General features: G+C 38.4%; 1 protein-coding gene across 1 annotated transcript; it reads left to right on the forward strand.

The window, feature by feature from the left end:
- The first annotated feature begins 4,948 nt into the window (after positions 1-4,948).
- Positions 4,949-20,167, forward strand: ntmt2 (N-terminal Xaa-Pro-Lys N-methyltransferase). Its single transcript, XM_026147883.1, has 4 exons — positions 4,949-5,411; positions 14,557-14,729; positions 17,547-17,799; positions 18,901-20,167. The coding sequence occupies exons 1-4, from the start codon at positions 5,216-5,218 to the stop codon at positions 19,155-19,157; spliced, it is 879 nt and encodes a 292-aa protein (XP_026003668.1). The 5' UTR covers positions 4,949-5,215; the 3' UTR covers positions 19,158-20,167.
- Positions 20,168-21,572: the final 1,405 nt, after the last annotated feature.

A 21,572-nucleotide genomic window follows, 5' to 3' on the forward strand; every position in this document is an offset into this window, starting at 1 on the left:
GTTTTCATGGATGCCTGGATGTTAAACTTAATTGTTACACCTAGTAAAGCAGCAACACTGATCATTTTATTAAAGATGAAAGAATTTAGACAGTCTTAACTGTCAGTGATGCTGCCGTGTTCGTTTGACTTTAGGACCTGAAGCGGAGTTTGGACCCTGATTACTCCGCCGCCAGGCTTGGAACAGTAGCCGTAATGCTCTGACAATCCATCAAGTGGTGTGTTACTTTTACATTTAGTAAATGCTTACTAAAGAATTTTTGACAGATTTTTGAGTGCCATGTACCACATAAAATCGGTTCGAGGTCAGTAAGCACAACCAGAATGCATACATAAGGCACACTGTAGATTTTTGAGAAAATTAAAGGATTTTAAGTGCGCCTTATAGTGCGGAAAATATGTATATAGGGCTTTGGAATTGACGGTGCAACGTATTGTGGGAATTTGGTGCCATATTTGAAGGCCACGAATCAAAACAAACTGTGTTGGAAGGAAGATTGCTACGAACCATGCTTAAAAGCAGCTCAAAAGAAAAAAGGTTGTTATTGAGACAAATCGTGTCCGGATGCAAAGAGATGGTACTTGCAAAAAATAGCGTGCATTGGAAATGTGGACCTGTATGAAATACGGCAGTGGAGTAGAAACCTCAAAGACCAAACCGCTATTAACTTACCCTGATATATTTTCATACCTCGTCTCTGGAGTCAGTGCATACATGGCGAGCCAATTTCGCAATTATAAATCTCTGGAGCCACACAGCCAATTCACCAATGGTTAAGTACAAGATTTGCCTATTTTTAAGCCTCCACGTTGTGAGTAAGTCATCATTCAAAAAAAGGTAAGTCAACTTGAGTACTGCGAGTAAAATGCGTTTGATCCCCCGTGAACATTCAGATTGATTAGCGCAAGCATAAATTCAGTCATGAGGGCGAAATTACAGTGAGAACATATGGAGACTCTGTTAGATGGACAACATAGTGAGTTCAGTGCATTGATGTGATATTGTCCTGAAGGATTTAGTCATTCTCGATGGTTAAAGAAATTGCAATAATTTATTCATATTTACTATATATAATCCTAACTATATATCTTGCTTCCGTGTTTGTGTCCTGTGTCACTACAGTACATTTAGTTTTATACATTGATAATTGACCTGCAGAATCTCCTTATCATATTAGGTGTCCATAACTGTCACTTACAGACAAACTTTATGCTTTCTCCATCTTGAAAGTGATTACATTGATGTATTACATACTTTAGGTTTATTTTTTACAGGCAGGTTTCTAAAAAAGAACAGGCAGATTTAGAATATAACATGCAGCGTTCTATAGATGGATGCATAAAAAGATGAAAAATTACATGTATGTGCCAACTTTCTAAACACGTTCATTGTTACATTTATGATAAATGGATTAGAAAGTAGATAAAACACATTTGTGTCGGCTTTGGCTCATTAAAGATTTTGTCTTTAAATTAGTTTTGCCTTTGTATGTTTCAGGAAATCATTGTCTCTGAATTTTGTAACCACCGATAAGGGCCAGGGTTCGGTGGGAAACCGACCTCAAAGTTGAGCTTAGTGCAGAAGCATGGTCCAGAACTTTTAGATCTGCCAAGAAATTGTTTTCCTGTAACAGACTCCAGGAAAGCCATTACAGAATCTTATATAGACTGCAGCGTACCCCAGAGTTTTAAAATAAAGTTCATCCTCAGATTTCTCCTCATTGTGTAATGTGCGATATGGATGTGGGGACTTACTACCATTGCATACGGCAATGTCCTTTAATTACTAGATTTTGGAAGAATATTACTACAGGGAGTGCAGAATTATTAGGCCAATGAGTATTTTGTCCACATCATCCTCTTCATGCATGTTGTCTTACTCCAAGCTGTATTTGCTCGAAAGCCTACTACCAATTAAGCATATTAGGTGATGTGCATCTCTGTAATGAGAAGGGGTGTGGTCTAATGATATCAACACCCTATATCAGGTGTGCATAATTATTAGGCAACGTCCTTTCCTTTGGCAAAATGGGTCAAAAGAAGGACTTGACAGGCCCAGAAAAGTCAAAAATAGTGAGATATCTTGCAGAGAGATGCAGCAGTCTCAAAATTGCAAAGCTTCTGAAGCGTGATCATCGAACAATCAAGCGTTTCATTCAAAATAGTCAGCAGGGTCGCAAGAAGCGTGTGGAAAAACCAAGGCGCAAAATAACTGCCCATGAACTGAGAAAAGTCAAGCGTGCAGCTGCCAAGATGCCACTTGCCACCAGTTTGGCCATATTTCAGAGCTGCAACATCACTGGAGTGCCCAAAAGCACAAGGTGTGCAATACTCAGAGACATGGCCAAGGTAAGAAAGGCTGAAAGACGACCACCACTGAACAAGACACACAAGCTGAAACGTCAAGACTGGGCCAAGAAATATCTCAAGACTGATTTTTCTAAGGTTTTATGGACTGATGAAATGAGAGTGAGTCTTGATGGGCCAGATGGATGGGCCCATGGCTGGATTGGTAAAGGGCAGAGAGCTCCAGTCCGACTCAGACGCCAGCAAGGATGGAGGTGGAGTACTGGTTTGGGCTGGTATCATCAAAGATGAGCTTGTGGGGCCTTTTCCGGTTGACGATGGAGTCAAGCTCAACTCCCAGTCCTACTGCCAGTTTCTGGAAGACACCTTCTTCAAGCAGTGGTACAGGAAGAAGTCTGCATCCTTCAAGAAAAACATGATTTTCATGCAGGACAATGCTCCATCACACGTGTCCAAGTACTCCACAGCGTGGCTGGCAAGAAAGGGTATAAAAGAAGAAAAACTAATGACATGGCCACCTTGTTCACCTGATCTGAACCCCATTGAGAACCTGTGGTCCATCATCAAATGTGAGATTTACAAGGAGGGAAAACAGTACACCTCTCTGAACAGTGTCTGGGAGGCTGTGGTTGCTGCTGCACGCAGTGTTGATGGTGAACAGATCAAAACACTGACAGAATCCATGGATGGCAGGCTTTTGAGTGTCCTTTCAAAGAAAGGTGGCTATATTGGTCGCTGATTTGTTTTTGTTTTGTTTTTGAATGTCAGAAATGTATATTTGTGAATGTGGAGATGTTATATTGGTTTCACTGGTAAGAATAAATAATTGAAATGGGTATATATTTGTTTTTTGTTAAGTTGCCTAATAATTATGCACAGTAATCGTCACCTGCACACACAGATATCCCCCTAAAATAGCTAAAACTACAAACAAACTAAAAACTACTTCCAAAAACATTCAGCTTTGATATTAATGAGTTTTTTGGGTTCATTGAGAACATGGTTGTTGTTCAATAATAAAATTATTCCTCAAAAAAACAACTTGCCTAATAATTCTGCACTCCCTGTATAGAGCTTCGCTCAATCTTTCACCAGACAATCCCACTGAACCCTGTCCTGTTCGTTTTGGGTCTATCTATAGAAGAGCTTTCTCTGTCTTCTGTACAAATGCTTTTGTTATGTAAACTTTTACATTTAGTGAGGCGATGTGTACTGTTTCAATGGATTCAGAGACAGCACCCCACTGTTACACAATGGTACAGAGAAACGTTCAAGGTGCTGCCAATGGAGCGCCTTAGTGCCATCATAAAGGGCAATTGTGATGCATTCTGTAGGATATGGCAGCCTTAGCTTGATCACCTACCTCGTGACCTTGCTGTGCTATTGCATAAAGGGGGACCACATTTTGTTTTTAAACATAATAATTAATATCTGTATTCCCTCTTTTTTTCTTCTTTCTCTTGACTTTAAATGTGGAACACTGTACATATTTTGACCCAGACATGTACACTTGTAACTCATGTACCTGTATTTGTTTTTTTTTCTTCCTCTTCTTCTTGTTTGTATTTGGCTGTGCTGATTTGTTGCTGTTTGTATTGTTCCAAAAAAAATCAATGAATCATTGTGTAAAAAAAAGAAAAAAGATTGAGCTCTCTGGCATACCTGAAACCTCAGTGAAGCTGCTGAATATCAGCATTTCAGGTTTATTTTAAACGACACTTACTATTGTGTTTATTGTGTGAGTGTAGAAAACTCCTATGCACTCCTTGGTAATTTCACTTTCCAACTCATGGTGAAAAGAGAAATTACATTTTATTAATTCTGTTTATGATTGTTGACTATAAATAATACATTTTATGGTAGGAGCCAGGGACCATATAAAATCTGACCTAGGGCCATGATTGGCCCCCTGGCTGGACTATGGGCACGCCTGCCATAGAATCTCATGTTAAAATCCCCATCTTTACAATATCAGAAGAATGGAGCCACACTTTCAGTTTTGGGGTTTGGAACTGGAAATCCCACAGGACCTAAGCCCTGTTGTTTTCAACCACCTTTGGATGTGTTGGGGACTTGGGGACTTCTAATCTATATGCTGGACAAATTTTCCTGCACACTGCCCCAGCCACTCATTTGTGCCTCTTAGAGTATGATGTCCCAGCTTGCGTTTTACATCCTGTTACTCTGTATTGGACAGTCCCAGGGTTATTTTGCAACTTGGGTGCACAGATATACTAACACATATTTTGTTAACTTGTCTGAACTTAGATTATTCCCAATTTTTTTCAACAGTATTAAAAAAGTGGAAAACTTTATAAATTCAATTAATATTTATTCCAAGTTTTGAATAAATGACCTTGAATAAAAATGGCATTCAATTCATATTTCATAATAATGAATAATATTCCTGTCTGGTCATATTTACTCATAGAATCTTGGAGCTTTTAATAACTGCTGCCTGTTGTCTAAACTGTGGTATTTTAATTCTAGAGTATACAAACTTGATAAGACAACGCTGTTTTTAGGATCAAGTCATAAATATGGGTGTAAGGACTTGTTGGAATTTAAACCCTGCAGTTCAGTCACCTTCTGTGGGCTTATTGGTCACGAGTTCCTGTAGAAATAAGTCCTTTCATTTATGCCCTGCCCCCTTCTCACTTCTTTACAGTCAGTGTCTCTAGCAGGTGATCTGTAAATCTGGTGGCACCTCCTGTGTGCTTCCTGTGAAAAAGATCTCTGCTGGTTATTTGAAAACTGGCAGAGACTTGTTGAACACTCAGCTAGACAGATATAGCAGCAGCTGGAGAAACAGTATCCTAAACGGGCACCACAGTATTCAGTCTTTTAGACTTCTCTGCTGTACCATTGCTCTTCAAGATCTTTCTGGATAAAAAGACCAACAGGACAAAATGGAGATTACACTTGAAAATGACAAAAACAGCTCCTCAAACTTTGAGTACAAGGGTGCTCACCAGGCATTCAGGGACCGCTGGAAAGGGACAGATGACACCATGTGTCGCCACAGCATGTCCTTTCACCTACACCACACACTGAGGAGTGAGTTCTTTGCCAGCTACCTGTACCTGCTAGAGAAGGTTCCACTGGGTAAGATGGGTCATAGAAATGTACTAAAATTTTTTCTTGAATGTTGATTTCATGACAGGTGTGATGTGTTCTTCTCTTCTTTTCATACCCATGTTTTGCCAAAGTCAGGTTGCTGAAATAGCTAAAATAACAAAAGGTTGTTCTTACTGCACCTCAGGGCACATTATAGACTCCTTCGGATAATGCTGATCCTTATTCTTAGACGGTTACTCGTAAATATTGATTTGTATGATTTTAAATCCTGTATCACCACCACTGCACTTACCTAGAATGCCAGGATTTACCTCTAACTATGGCTTGTTCTCAGATTTAGTTAACTTATGTCTTTCCAATGGTTCAATGGTAACTTTATTGCCCCCAATGGGAAATTGATTTGCAGCATGTCCATACACAAAAACACACACACACACACACACACACACACACACACACACACACACACACACCAAAAAAGGATGTTGTAGTTGCTAAATGTAGCCAGCAAAACTACTTCTTAATTTTCGGAAAAACATTTAATGATTTGGACTGTGTACCCACTTCCTGTTTTATTTTGATATCACTCAGCTTAAGTTGACATCAAGTTTTTATTGAGTTGCTGCAATTTCCTGCCTTATCTGTGTCCATATATATATATATATATATATATATATATATATATATATATATATATATATATATATATATATATATATATAATTGATATGAAATTCTCACTTGATGTTGATAACAACACAATCAGTCCATGCATGCAAAGAACTCCAAAGAATGTCCATAAATCAAGTTATGTTTAATAATGTGAATGTGAATAATAGTGAACACTGAACACAAAGGACATGGAACGTCATGACACCAACTGAAATCTATCAGGAATTGGAAAGCAATCCTGTCACTTAGTGCAAATTAATATCAGCTGGTTTTGTCCCAATAGCTGGCCTATCAAATAATGTCTCATTACCAAGGTTTCGCACAAGAAACATCTCATGATGGGTAAAACTAATAAGCTCTCTCAAGACCTTTGCAACTTAAAAAACATACTGGCATTAATTAAAAAAGAATTTCTGAACTACCAAAGGTTCCAGTCAGCACTGCTGTGGCCATAACCCAGAAGTAGAAAAAACATAATTTCACCATAAACTGGGCATGACTAGGTGCTCCCCACGAGATTTCAGAGAGATGAATGAAAATAATTATTAGAATAGTTGTCACAGACCCAAGGACCTTACAAAAAGACCTGGAACCAGCAGGCACAATTGTTTAAAAAGAAAAACAATAAGTAATGAACTCTACCACCATGGCCTGTATGCACTAGTCTCCATTGCTGAAGAAAAAGCATGTTGAAGCGCATTTAAGGTTTTTTGACCAACATTTAAACAAGGCTGTGAAATACTGGGAGAATATATTCTAGTCAGATGGGACCAAAATTGAATTCTTTGGATACCATAATGGTTGGAAGTCAAACAGCACTGCATATTAGCCCAAAACACCATACTGAGATGTAGGGCTGGGCCATATTATACCGTTCACGGTAATACCGGTATAATGTTAGGCAACGATAGGAAAATGAAATATATAGAATATGAGTAAAGCGCGCATGCGCAGTGCCTTTGTTTTCATACGCACATGGCCGATTGTTGAGTGAAACAGATGAACCAGAATTGGTTTGTAAAAATGGTGCAACTTCAGTGATGTGGAACTGGTTTGGTGTTTGTCCGTCAGATACACGACAAAGCACATTTTTTTGCAGAACATGCAAGCGGCCGTCGTTATTGTCGTATTTGTCGGACTAAGATGCTCTTAAATCTGGGAGTAATCTGGGTCCTAAACGCCGTATGCTTCAGGTCAAACGAACACTGCAGCATCACCGAGAGTTAAAAACTGTCTAAATTCTTTCATCTTTAATAAAACGATCAGCATTGCTGCTTTACCAGGTGTAACTATGAAGTTTAACTTCCAGGCATCCATGAAAACAAAATGTATTACATTTAACGGAGTTAGAAGTTAGCAGGAAGCTAGCGGAAGTTAGCTCGCTAGTTTCGCTAGTTACCTAAGCATGATATAGCATGTTCTGACTGAGAGATTTCTGAAAAAAATCAAACGTACAGCTCTGCTATCACTTCCAACATAAATGAAGACAGGAAACGAAACAGCAGTGACGTTTGTAGGGTTACTGAAGTTGGGCTAGCTAGTATATAATTATATGCTACGTGCTCGCTAGCGACACAGCTATGTTAGCATAACATAAACAGTGAATCTGGAGGACGAACACTAACACTTTTCCACTTATAAAAGTTAACGTGAAGGTTCCTCATGGTTAGAGACAAATGCAATCGCATGGCAGGATGCTGTAAACGGACCAAACTTCAGTCAGGAGAACAACTGAGCTAATCCATCCACAATACGAGGTTAGTCATTAATATACTGCAACAACATGGGAATAGAGCAGCTGCCAGAGAATTCAACATTAATGAATCAATGGTACAGAAGTGGAGGAAGCAAGAAGAATGAGTTTAATAAAGTTTGATTTATCTGACTGCTTTGTTTCACTTAATGTGCCTTATAATCCTGTGCACCTTATGGTCTGAAAAATACGTACTGCACACTGCAGTTTAATGTTGCAAAGCACCTCTTTTTAACTTCAGTGGATATTATACATGGTTATGCTCAGGATATGTCAGCCCCATTTCTACTGAAAATGCCTTTTGGTTAAACTTTCAGCAAGGAATTTGCATTTGCACTGTTACATTTTTATAAAGCTTTAATGTACATAAAAACCAGCTTCTTGTTTAAGTGAAAATAAATGGAAGGTTGTCTTTTTGCGCTAGTAATGTTGTGGAGTTGTATTTTGTCTCGCATCAATTATATCGTCAGTTATATCGTTATCGCAAATTTTCAAATATATATCATGATAAATATTTTTGGCCATATCGCCCTGCTCTACTGAGATGAAAGTTTGGAGTTGGGAACATGGTGTGGGGCTGTTTTTCAGCATATGGCACTGGCATGCCTCATTTTACTGAATGAAAGATTAAAGGAAAAATGTACCGAGACATTATTGATAAAAATCTGCTGCCATCTAACAAGATGATGAAGATGAAATATGGGTAGATGTTTCAGCAAGATAATGATCTCAAACACAGAGGCATGTAAGCTCTCTATTAGCTTCAGAGAAAGAAAATAAAGCTGCTAGAATAGCGCAGCCTGCCCGGAGTACAGTTGAAAGTCTTGGAAAGAACTTGAACAGAGTTCACAGAAGGTGCCCACTGAACCTAAAGGCTTTGAAGACCGAGGAAAAATGGGCCACAATCACACCTGAGCAATACGTGCGAGTAGTTCCTCCATACGGGAGGTGTTTTGAAGTTGTCATCACCACAAAAGGCTTCTGTACAAGGTATTAAATAAATTAAAATAAGGGTGTTCAATATTTTTTTCCCTGTGCGATTTTTCATTGTTACACACAACTTGATTTATGGACATCTATGTTTTAATTTCTTTATTACTGCAGTCAAGTGTTCTAGCCATTCTCAAGATGTTTTTCTTGCTTTCTCAGATTATCTGAGATTATTGCTTTGGCATTCACCTTCATAGGCTTCTTCCTTATGTGTTTTGGACTAGTTCACCTTTTTGTTTTTGTTTCTGATAACTGTTTTGTTGACTTAGTAACTGAAAGCACGTGTCTGACTTCATAAATCTCTTATTTTGGACTGACTAACTGACTGTCTACATATGGGTCTTCTCCCTACTTAACCATTGCAGTACATCTTTTTGCAACTCTGACAATCACCTTTATGGTCAGAGATGCTTTATAGCAGGGGTCTCAAACTCACGGCACGGGGACCACTTGCTGCCCACCTCACCCCTACTTGTAGTGACGTGAAGAAATATAATGCAATTTGGCCCTTGAAGTTCCTTTTTTTTGATAGGGAGGATTTGTTTGTTGTTGAGTTCAATGTTAAAATAAATTCTTTAAAAAGCAAAAAATGATTTAATATGAAAGCAGTATGAGCAGAGAGTACAAACATGTTGAGGGATTGGCTGTGTCAGTTCATTAATGGAGATATTTGTAAAGAAAACAATTTTCACTAGCAGTCAAAAACTAATGTGTCTGATTTTTTATTTTGCTAAATACAAAAAAGGTTATAGCAGAAATGCTGCCATGTGTCTTACCAGAAAGAGAGTACCAGTTTGTTTATTTGGTAGTTCAATAAAGGGCTTCAGTTAAAGAGTGAGAAAAAAATAAATATATTTGCGCTCATGTTTGCAGTTTTGCCTTGTTATACAACATTAAAAAAAAAAAAAAGGCAAAACACTACATTTTCAGAAATATTTTCGTGTGTTTGTTTGTTTTTTGTATTACTTGAGCACTAACGTAGCCCTCCAATGAGATGACACTGCCAGCAGTGGCCCACAGCTCATTTAAGTTTGCTTTATAGGCTTCAGGCTTTATGGGAGAAACCCCTTAAAGATAAATTTCCCCTATGACTGATTAGTGCAGTTGTATAGTTTGCAGGACATGCAGTGTGCACTATAACAATAGCTCTTTTTCCTTTGTTATGTTTTTTATATAGTCTAAATAGATGTTTAGTGACTGTATAACCAGAATAGTCATTTATTTGCACTAAATTTAATTGCATTAATTGCATTACAATACAAAATGTTATATTTACTTATTTATTTAGGTCAGTGCATGTTAATGAACATAAATGTAAAAAAAAATTACATGAATGTAAACATACCAGATTATAGCCAAGGGCTAATTTCCATCTGTTGTCCTTAAGCATAAAAATAGACATAATAATTCATAAAAATTCATCATTCATTCATAATAAAAACTCCATCACCAAACTTACACATACACACCATTCTGTTCCCAAATAAAACATTAAAACTATACAACTCATACATGATCACACACTTGATTTGTCCATAACCAGTTTTTAACCTTTGCCTTAAACAAATTGAATTTCGAGCATTCTCTAATGGGTTGAGGAAGACTGTTCCACAGATGGCCTCCCTCTACAGAGAGGACGTTCTGCCCAAATGCTGTCCGTCTGTGGGGTATAAACAAGTCTCCTCGGATTGTAGCTCGAGTGGTCCTGTCTGAGCTACCAAATACTTAAACATTCTCACATGTGCATGTTCATGACATTGTGTCCCATTGTGTGAATGCAACTTAAACATGTAAAATTATATATATATATTATATAAAAGATTTTAAGTTCCCTTTATTCTATATAGATTAAGTAGCCCTTTTCCTACTTTTGCTACCTTATTTCCTAAAAGGTTGACACAGCAGATGGAATACATATGTAATTTGGCACTATTTAAATGTATTAACTTATTTATTTTATATCAGATGCCATTTGTAATGAAATAGACGAAGTTATCACAACATGTGTACATACATTGAATCCATCCTACCTTGTATCAGAAAGTTCAGTCTGGTGTGGTAATGATGTGATATGATATTTTGGGATATTTTCTTGGCACACTTTGGGCCCCTAGTATCAAGTGAGCATTGATTAAATTCTATACCTTAATATCCAAACCGGACCCATCTTCTAACAGCTGCTTTCAGCAGATTAATGCACCATGTCAAAAATCTCTGACAATCTCAGCCTGGTTTCTTGAACATAAAATTGAGTTAATTGTATTTAAATGACCTCTACAATTAACAGATTTCAATCCAAAAGGGCACCTTTGGCATGTGGCAGAATGGGAAATGCCTCATTGCTCCCTCGTGGCAGCTGACAAATGTGCAGCAACTCCGTGATGCTATCATGCCAAAATGGATCAAAAGCTCTGATATTTTCAACATCTTGTAAAATCTTCTAATTAAGGTAAAGGCATACGGGGGCAACCTAGTAAAAGCAAGGTGTGCCTAATAAAGTGGACAGAGTACAACTCTTTCCTTAGATAGAAAGGTGATGTGGATATTTTCATGTAATGGTCACACTAGAGTTGCTGCATACACCTCCAGTATATTGCACTTCGCCTTTCACTAAAAGATAAAAAGCATTTGAATCCCTTTTAAACAACAACAAACAACACCACTGTTCAATAAACTGTGGTGTTACCTGCACATTTCTGCTTCCAGCCTATCTGAAAGACTTATACTATTAGCAAACAGAAATTCCTGGTAATGTTACTTGAAATAAAAAAAAAAAATTACTCATTGACTACAAGAAAGGATCCGAGATCAACAGGGCCCTAAAAGTCTTCATCGGGAACTCAATAGGGATGTGGCAAACAACAGTGAGAACATAAAGAATTTTGATGGAGAATTTATATAAAATGCCTTCTTATCATTGTGTTAGTTTCCCAAGCAGCTACAGAAAATATATAGGCGACATTGCCTATATATGGCCAAATGTACTCCCCATCTGTCTTAGTATGCATATGAACCTGAGATCCCATTTTTAATCCACGGGATTGAATATGATGTTGGTCCAGCTACAACAGATTCAACTCTCCTAGGAAGGCTTTCCACAATGTTTAGAGGAGTGTGTTGGAAGTGTTGGAACAGGAAGGGACGGATCCACAAATGGGATCATATTATTGTCTGAATTATCTATGCTGAAGTATTAAGAGTTCCTTTCACTGCATCTAAGGAGCTTGTCTCCTGAAAAAGAACCCCACATCGTAATCCCCCCTCTACCAAACTTTAGGGTTGGCACAGTCCACCCAAGCAAGTACCGTTCTCCTAGCAACCACCAAACCCAGACTCAGCCATCAGACTGCTCTGCTCTTTTATACACCTGCGGCCATGGATGTGACTGAAAAACTTGACTTTAATGATTTGGATTGATGAGTGAATAGATATGGCAATATAGGTTGTTGCCATATCTATTGCTTAAGGGGGTTCTCCAAATTCAAATTCCAGAGGTCACTTGACTTTAAGCAGCAAATACAGCTGATATCAGTGTAACCAGACAGGAATTTTGTCCGTAATTGTGGCTTAGATGAAGACTTGATTGGATTTGATGAGCAATTGGTTGTAAGTCCTGGTAATTCCTAATGTTTTCAACAACTTAGCCTTTCTCCCAAGTGCTGAACCATATGTGTAATGAAATATTTATTAACAGAAACAAAGTAAAATTTCTTTTGTAGCTTTGTTTTTATACCATTAAACAGTTACAGGATAGCGATTTGTTAGTGTTAATGCTAGTGAGTGAATTGACATATATGAATCATTAATGGTTAGTACATTCATATAAAAAGTGTCATTGGAAGCACTGCAGTGCATTAACAGTTTAAATAATAGCTAATCATCTCCAGAGTGCACTCATGTCTATCATGAGATCATGGGCTGAACAGCAGCAACAGGAGATCTTGAGCTGTAGGTCATTCTAGCTCAAACGTGTCTTATTTTCTTACCGTCCATTTGATACAAGGACCATTAATGGAATGACATATCAAACACAAGAGCACTTACTCATGTCAGACAGTGCTATGCCGTCTGATCTACCATCAGGCGGCTGCAGTCAGGTCATTTACTAACAGCGTGACAGATTAATCCTCATACCTTGTATCATTTAAGCAAGTATTCTGTTACACAGAAAGTCCAAGATCAGCTTCTAATGAGCTGGTGCACTTTCAAGGTGTGAGGTAGATGTACAGTTTGATTGGCAGACAAGTGTGCTATCAAGCTGTCTTCAGGTCTTCTCCGTTCTTCTCGACATTTCTATACTTACACTTCCCCTGAAAGCTGTCCTGAGGGATAACATGACAAGTAAACACCAGTTGTAGGTGCTTTGATCAAAGCTGGTACTGTGAGAAAAATGTTAGGTCATAACCACATTTGTCTCCTTTTACATCTTATTTTAGTGAGCCTGGCCAGGTGCAGCATGATTAAGCCACCGTGTCATGAATCATGCTATTAGTTATCAAACTGACACATTGCCCTCAGCCTCCTCCCCGAAACAACTTGTTATGAAGTCAGTGACAAGAAATATGTTCATTTATTACAGAAATTATTTGCAGCTCAGTAGAGCTGAAGTAGTGGAAGTTTGGGATAGTTTAAAAAGCGAATTATAAAGTTTCTTGAAAGGCAATATCGAAATTTCAACACTGTATACATTTCTATTATCAGCCTCCCAGTAATAAAACTTATTCGTTTTAAACATTTGTAAATTCACAACAGTAACTTGAATCAACCACAGGGTTATCATGTACCATATAACAGCTGAGCTGAGTGTAGGAATACTACACCGCATCCCTATTTATAGTAGTGATCAAATTATCATTCTACATTTCCTATGGGACTGAAACCATCTTCATACAGAGCAGTCTGGTGTCATCTTTGTAATGCTTCGGAAAAACTCAAACCAGTCAAAAATAATCATATCAAACTAATTGATCATTATTTAAAACAGACATCATTCTTATAAATTCATATCTGGTAAACTTCTTAACACTTTCCCACTATAGCTCATTACATGCGTTGATGTAACGTGTTGTCACATTGTAATACATGGGTTATCGCTATAGCATAATTTTGCGAAATGGTGAAGTCTAAAAACTAACACAAGTTTGAAGTCTGAAGTGGTGGCAATGACATTCTCACTCACCCTCAACCAAGGGCACAAACACCTCAGAGGGTGCTTCCACAGTAACCACACGTTACATGAAAAGATTAGGTACTCTGAAAGAACTGAGTGGATATAATAGATTTTTGCAGAACACAATTTAATATTAGTGGATAAGCGTTACAATACAGAAACTAGGAATAAGCACTGGCAATGTTTATAATTTACTAGCATCAGCTCTTGTTGTGAGGTGTTGATGTTAACTATAGCGCCACTGAACTATATTTAGAGTGAAATACCATGCCTATTTTGTGCCTGATGCGGTTGTGACAGTTGCTGCTAAAAATGGGGAAAGCTGTGAGTGTAGTTCCAGAACTTTTTCTCTGTCCTGCAGCTCTGCCCTGCACCCTTATCCCAAATGTTTAAATGTTTAATCTCACATAATTCTGGTTCTCAATAATATTCGTATCTCATACAGAATACAAGACACATTAAAGGAGGAGTCTTGTGACTGTCATTGAATAGTAATAAACAGTCTGTGTAGTTGGTCAATTGTGTTCAAATGACGTTCTGGGTTTTATGATAGGTCACCCGGTATGTTTGTCCTTGTGTTCTAACAGTGAAGCTGTTCCCAGTCACCTGTGAGTACATCAAAGGAGAGAAACAGTTCTACTACAGAGCTCAGAAGTTCTACGAGGATGTTCCTGCCTCAGAGGAGGGCATGATGGGAGATTTCGTAGAAATATCCAATGTTGATCTGGAAGGTTCCCTTCAGTTTTTGAAGAGGTTCGTGGTAAGTCAAAAGTTAGTACCTCACATTCAATTAATAGAATCCAGGCAAAAACAAATCTGGGAAATTTTCACGCATGCTGGTCACTACAGTGGGCAGCTAGTCAAAGGCTGTATTCTTGTATTTGTGTGAGTGTTGTTGGTATACTTGAACATAAACCACCCCATTGGACTCTGATGTGTCACTCCATACCCTGCCACCCACTGATCGTTTAATGTTACTATGATGTGTTTCATTGTAATTATTGTTATTTAACCCTGTCATGCATGAATTATGACAACCTCTGTCAGGATTTTTTTTAAAGTATTTTTATTCATCTTTTCATACCTAAAGATGAATAAAAATAGCTTTTAAGCTTTAAAGTATATGCTTTGCATGCACTTTGTCATAGTTTCTGCATATTGTCCTGTAGTATATCAATTTGCAATGTAGCTCTTAGTGTACATGCCAGAATCTATTTTTGGTGAGAAATTTGTCATCCTTATTGTACAAAACAAATTATTGTTTCATGATGATGGCGCCTCAGTGCAAATTCTAATTATACTGGAGTCGTGATGGCAGCCTCATAAACACCCACACAGAGTGAGCTGAGCCAACAGCTGGTAATCACTTTGTACTATGGTATTTTTATTTATTTATTTTTTAAAAACAGCGCTAACTTCTGTACAGTGGACAAGGAAAGGATTTCTTTAATGTTCTGGGTTTGTCTGTGTGTGTGTTGCTGCTGTAGACAGGGGAGTCAGGCTACATGCCCTTTATTTACAAACTCCTAAGACTGCTTAAAAGGAACTACAAACAATTAGGAGGCATCCTTTCTCTAGCAGTAATATAACCATATAAAATTATAATGCTCAAAAAGCATAAAGAAAATGGGAAATTGGGATAGCAATTTAAACATTAATGTACACAGTGGACTGAAGATATTGAAAACACTGTGAATTTTCACATTCTATATCAATTTCAACTTGGCAGAGATAGGGTTAATGATTTATTCTATTTCAAACAGGCCAATGAAACTGGGAGCCAATTTTTTGGACTCCTGTTGAGCTAGTTAATAGGTATGCCCTCATTGTCATCTGTTGTGATTTTATTTTGAAAGGATGCTTCCTGTTATGCTGCGGAGTATATGCGAGAGTTCAATAAACAAAGTCACCTTTTGGTGTGAATGCTCCGGTAAAAGCCGATGCCCCACGTGTGATTATTCCTCCGTCTAGATAATAAGTATCTTCAATATTCATGCAGATTCTGCTAGAAGACCCGTCTCTGCTAACAACTCCATACAGAGCGCAATGTTCATAGGAGGGGACATCTGAGGGTACAGTGAGCTCACCTTCAGTGGCTGGGAATGAGGTGGCTCCTAGCCAAGCCATGCTTCAAAGGTTAATAGGCCCATAGCAGCAGAGGTCATGGTGTTGTGGGCGTATTCTACCCACACCAGCTTGGAGTGCCATATTGACAGGTTGGAGGAGACATTGCACTGAAGAGGGACCTCAGTCTAAAACTCCCATACACGAGAGCTGAACTGGAGCCACTAGTTAGAGATGATGTCAGAAGGAATGCTGTGGAGTCTGAATGCGTCCACCAGGCTATGGTGGACTCAGGTTTTATGCAGACCCTGCCCCACCAAACCCTGGTTTGGCCTGGGGCATTGCTGGAGGCAGAGTGGGTGGAGGTTAGATGTGTGCATGGGGACAGCCACAAATATCCCATAGTGCCGCTTCAGCCAATTCTCCTATTAGCAGCAAACTGTCGGAGTGGGAGACTAGGCACAGCACAGTATAGAAAGAGTGCCTGGTATTCCAGTGGGCAATCAACAATGCTCCTTCATTATTACCTCCTGGGCTGCCTTTTCACCCTGTGTTCGGATGGGTGATGGAACTGCAGTGTCTCCGTCGCATGAAGGATGCCAATGTCCGGATCACCTGGTGGCATATGGCTCTCCACCAGGTGGTCCATAGGCCAGGGATGGAGATGGTTGTCACTGATTTCCTCTCCTGCTCGGCTAGGCCTAGATGGCTCTCCATCGATGGGGGTATGGGTGGCTTGTGGCTTAGCTGCAGGGGGGTAGGGGGGGGATGAATGGCTTCAGGGTGTGGTGTTCGGGGAGGGCTCTCACACACATAACCTGCATCATCTGATTATGTCTCCCCATTGTGTGTGGCGTAAAGCAGGAGGATCATTATTCTCTTCCAAAGTCTCTTCCCTGGCTGTGAACAGCTTCTGTTTACACCTGACGTTTCCATTAAAAAAGAGTGTGGCAGGAAAAGATTTAGAACGCATCCAGATTAAAGAGAGCTACATAAGTGCACAGCAGTATGGCAGTAATTCACTGAAACCAAGAAGCTTCCTGTAACAGAGCTCCTGTGGGCCCCCATACTTTCCTACAATCATAAACTGGGGTCCCTGATGTGGAGGGGTTGTAGTGAGGTCAGAATACCAAATGAAGAGGAAGAAAACCAGCACAAGTCAAGTGAGGTGACTTTTTATTCCCTTGTGTTAAAGTTCATTGCTTTGTTACCCTAAGGAACTGGGGTTGATTTGTTTGGTACTTTTGAGCATGAAAGCTTGACACCTGGTAACATAAAACATAAAGTATAGAACTTTTTATGATTTAGACATGATAATAATGCACTACTAGAAGAACAAGAAAGATTTAAGCATCTTTTTGTTTTCTGTAAAATTGAAAATCTCATTTTATGACTACATTTGCTTTATAGACAGTCTGCATTTTCCTAACTTTAAACTCTAAGTATCCTTTAAAATTAATTTGATTAAAGTTATATGAGTCTATCCTTTCTTTTTCTTTCTTTTTAACAACAGGGGCCCGGTAGTGCGGGCACACAGTGTGCTCTGGATTGTGGCTGTGGGATCGGGCGGGTAGCCAAAGGTGTGCTCCTTCCCGTGTTTGAGAAACTGGAGATGGCAGACATGATGGAGCACTTCCTGCTCCATGCACATGAGGAGTACCTGGGTGACGATGCTGACCGTATTGAGACCTACTACTGCTACAATCTGCAAGAATTCACACCTCCACAAAACAAGTATGATGTCATATGGATGCAGTGGGTGGCATGTAAGTATGAAGGTTATCTATACACTCTGCTCATGAAAGATCAGGTGTATTGATATATTTGAATTTTCATCTATTGTACAATGATGCTTCAAATTGTATACTTATGAAGATACAGTATACTCTTAAGTACCTCATTATACTTATACTTTTAGACTTAGAGGTACAATGGCTTGTCACTTAACTGCTGTCCTCTAAGTTACTGCCCATGTACCCTTGACAGAAAGCACTTATACCCTCGGCACTTTATCTACCTTATCTTTGGCTGATACAAAATACAGATACAAAATGAAACTTTTCCAAATATTTTGCATGCTGTTGTAATTCTGCAAACTTGTTGATGCATTTTGCACTTTTTCAAACAGAAAATCCTAAAATTCTTTAAAAGAATGTTCCGAGGTTCTATTTTTATATTTGTGCTTATGAATTATTCTGATCTCATATTGTTTTCCTTATATATTATGTATCTCTAGTTTATTTTAGATAACTTTAGGTTTATTAGTTCCCTTTGGCATCCCCTTTCTGTCCTTTTAGTCTCATATCTGTATTTTGTAGTTTAGTGTCATTCATGTTAAGTTTGCCATGTCTCCATATTTTTTTACTTTTTGTCTGCATCAAGCTCACATTGTCCTAGTCTCTCAGTGTTTGTGCGTCCTGATTTACTTTGATAGTCCCCTGTCTCGTGTGCTTTATGTCCCCCCATCTCGTTATGTCTAATTTGTTACTGCTGTGTATCACAGTGTCTCTGCTCCCCTAATCACCCTCCTGTATGAATATATTGTGTCAGTCTCCCTTTGTCCTTGAGCGTCAGCTCATTTTGCCTAATGTGTCCGAGCTCCTCGTACCTCATAGTATGTTTCCCAGTTTATTTTGTGTAATTTGAAGTTTTCAGTTCCTTTTGTATTTCATGTCTAGCTTTTTGTTAATGAATTATCTTCTTAATAAACGACGTGACTTTTGTTAAGATTATTCTGACTCAAGGTTTTTGCATTTGGGTGAAATCACAGTCACTGGACTTCCATAGTTCTATTGGGGGACTTGATGATTTCTGCAGTGACTAATAAATCAGTTAGAAGTAACTATTTTTCCTGTCTTTCCCTTTAGGCCACCTAACAGACAAGGACCTGATGAACTTCTTGTTTCGCTGCAAAAAGAGTCTGCGTCCAAATGGTGTTATCATAATCAAGGATAATATGGCTAGGCAAGGCTGCAAGCTGGACCCCATCGATAGCAGCATTAGCCGCCACCTGGACATCATGAAGACCATCATTGCCAAGGCTGGACTGGAGGTCCTGGCTGTTGAGAGACAGGGAGGCTTCCCAGAGATCATTATGCCTGTCTGGATGATTGCTATGAAATAGAAGAGACAATTTTAGTGCAAACAGCTTAAGCTTGTGGTTTGCTTTGATAACACAAAGGAAAATTCAGCTCATAGCTGAGTTCACTTGATATTTCAGGATTTTTTTCTGCTGTTTTGCTGAAAAGCAGAACAACATAGCTAGAAATCTTAGCAGTGTAATCCATCTATAAATGTTGAAAAAGCAATGTGGACAGCATGATGGCAACCAAGGGGATTTTATGGAGACTGGGGCTTTTTTTTTCTTAAGGCCACAGTATACACACACAGTATAAGACAGCATCCTGTATGTCAGCAGATTCATACTTTTATCTCTTTATATCTTTATGACATCAATGATCTTGATCTTGTGGTTCAGACTAGTTTTGAACTAAATCAAACATCAACACCAAATATGAATCATGTAAGATTTAATAACAAAACGTTGCACAAATTTGTAATATATATCTGGATACATTGTCTCGAAAATGGCATATTATTTTTGTTAATAATATGTTATTTTTGTTGCATGCAGTGGATGGATACAGATACCATGCCATTTCAATTGGTTTTGCTAAGGTGTAAACTAACTTTTAAAAGCTTTGTTTAGAAAACTTGACAGCAAACAGCTGGGATGGTTCAGTATGTCATCATACTGTGTATTCTGGGAATGCTTAACAGTTAAGAAGTACGGTGGCCCCCTAGAGACAAAGCACGTACAAACTCCAAAACACGTACAAACTGCTCCATGATGCTAGGGGCAGTGTTTAGCTTGATTTGCAAAATAAATGGCAAGTTTGTTGCAAACACAGGGCGTTGGATACCGGCGGGAAACACCTGCAAGGATAGAACAACCACGCTTTATAAGAAAGGTAATATGCAAACTGTTGTTTGTTTAATTTGTTTTTAATTACTATGAACGCTTAGCTTAATGTGGAGTCAAATCTGACGTTAACTAACAGTCAGTGTGCTTTGCTCAGAGAGAAGCTCAACACTGCCCCTATTGTGCTGGAACTCTTCTGTTGTGTTTTGGAATTTGTACTTGCTTCTGAGTTTGTACTTGCTTTGTCTCTAGGGGCCACCATAAAGAAGCACTGGCAGAACTAGAAAATGCTGTAGAGGTCAGACACCTAGCTTGGGCAAGCCGATTCCTCAGAACAATTTTTTAACTTTTTAGCCAAGCTAACCTTATCATAGTTTCAGTCCAGTCAAAGCTAACTGTTTGCATAAAGTAATATTATAAATGTAGAGCAGTATGCCATTCAAAACAGCACCAAACTAGAATGTTTCCACAAAGTGGAAAATTACAAATGAATCACATCCCAACTGGGAGTATTTTAATTTCTCAGTTTAATTAGTCATTGTGATCTGTGTGTAAAACAGGGATGACAGATCTCTGTCTGAAATTACATAGACTCTTACAGCATATGTTGGCATGTTTATAGAGCTGATGTGGAGACAGTTTAGTCGTTTTTTGGGGAAAAATAATAATAGATATTAATTTTAAAAAAGCAAAAAAACAAGCACACCCAAAGATTGCAACTCCCCCCAAAGGGCAAGGGTAATACTAAAACTTGGATATTTCATGCTGATGTTAGCATTGGTCCCCAATAATGACATCTGTATTGGTTTCATACATCATTTGTGCTGATGTCAACATTGTTAACATGGAAATCTAGTGTAATATACTCATTTTTTCTGTTGTATTGTATTGTTGCAGACTTTCGAGAGTTCCCTCAAGTGATCCTATTTTATAGATGCTAGTTGTTTTTTCTGTATAGGAAGGGTTCATCTGTGTAGTTTCTTGACAAACAGTTTCAATGGAAGGAGGCAGAATCAGATAAGCTCTCCAAATCTCGATCATAGTTATTTATTTCTGAATATCACCACAGATCTTGTCTGGCTGGACTGACTGTAATCTGCTTGCAAACTGCAAGACATTTACAGTCCTTTTATTTTAGACCTCCTCTCTTTGTTAAAATCCTTATTAAAAATAATAAACTGAATTCATTTTTATAACCAAATCTGGGCAAACACACTAGAGTTCTCTAGGAAGTACAAAATTTATCAAACACAACCACTAAAACCATTTTTCTTCTGTTCAGTGTGCAGTCAGTTGTAAATACTTTTGCCTTTGTGTATTTTTAAAAAAATAAATTATCATGTAATATTGCAGATTAATAGATGTGTCATGTTTTCCATGCTTTTATCGAATCATACTGTATATTTGTTTTGATATGAAAACTAGTTTTAGCTGGACCATTTTTGTAAAAGAAAACATCAAATTGAAAGCTAACAGTAGCTTAGCCAACAGACTAACAGTAGAAGCAGCACATTGTTTTAAACTAATGATTTTCAGCTGGGCCCTTGAGGTGAATGTGGGGGTTATTTCCTGATTTTGACAGACAGTGCCTGTTTTCATATCTGCCCTGGCTTCATT

This window comes from Astatotilapia calliptera, chromosome 17 (genome assembly GCF_900246225.1).
Source record: "Astatotilapia calliptera chromosome 17, fAstCal1.2, whole genome shotgun sequence".
NCBI lineage: Eukaryota > Metazoa > Chordata > Actinopteri > Cichliformes > Cichlidae > Astatotilapia > Astatotilapia calliptera.

What these genes read in the sequence shown, in the direction of transcription:
- ntmt2 (XM_026147883.1), top strand. Translation starts at nt 5,216, where the DNA reads ATGGAGATTACACTTGAAAATGACAAAAACAGCTCCTCAAACTTTGAG. An exon ending in GCTAGAGAAGGTTCCACTGG is followed by an intron (nt 5,412 to 14,556) that starts GTAAGATGGGTC and finishes GTGTTCTAACAG; the next exon opens with TGAAGCTGTTCCCAGTCACC. An exon ending in ATGGATGCAGTGGGTGGCAT is followed by an intron (nt 17,800 to 18,900) that starts GTAAGTATGAAG and finishes CTTTCCCTTTAG; the next exon opens with GCCACCTAACAGACAAGGAC.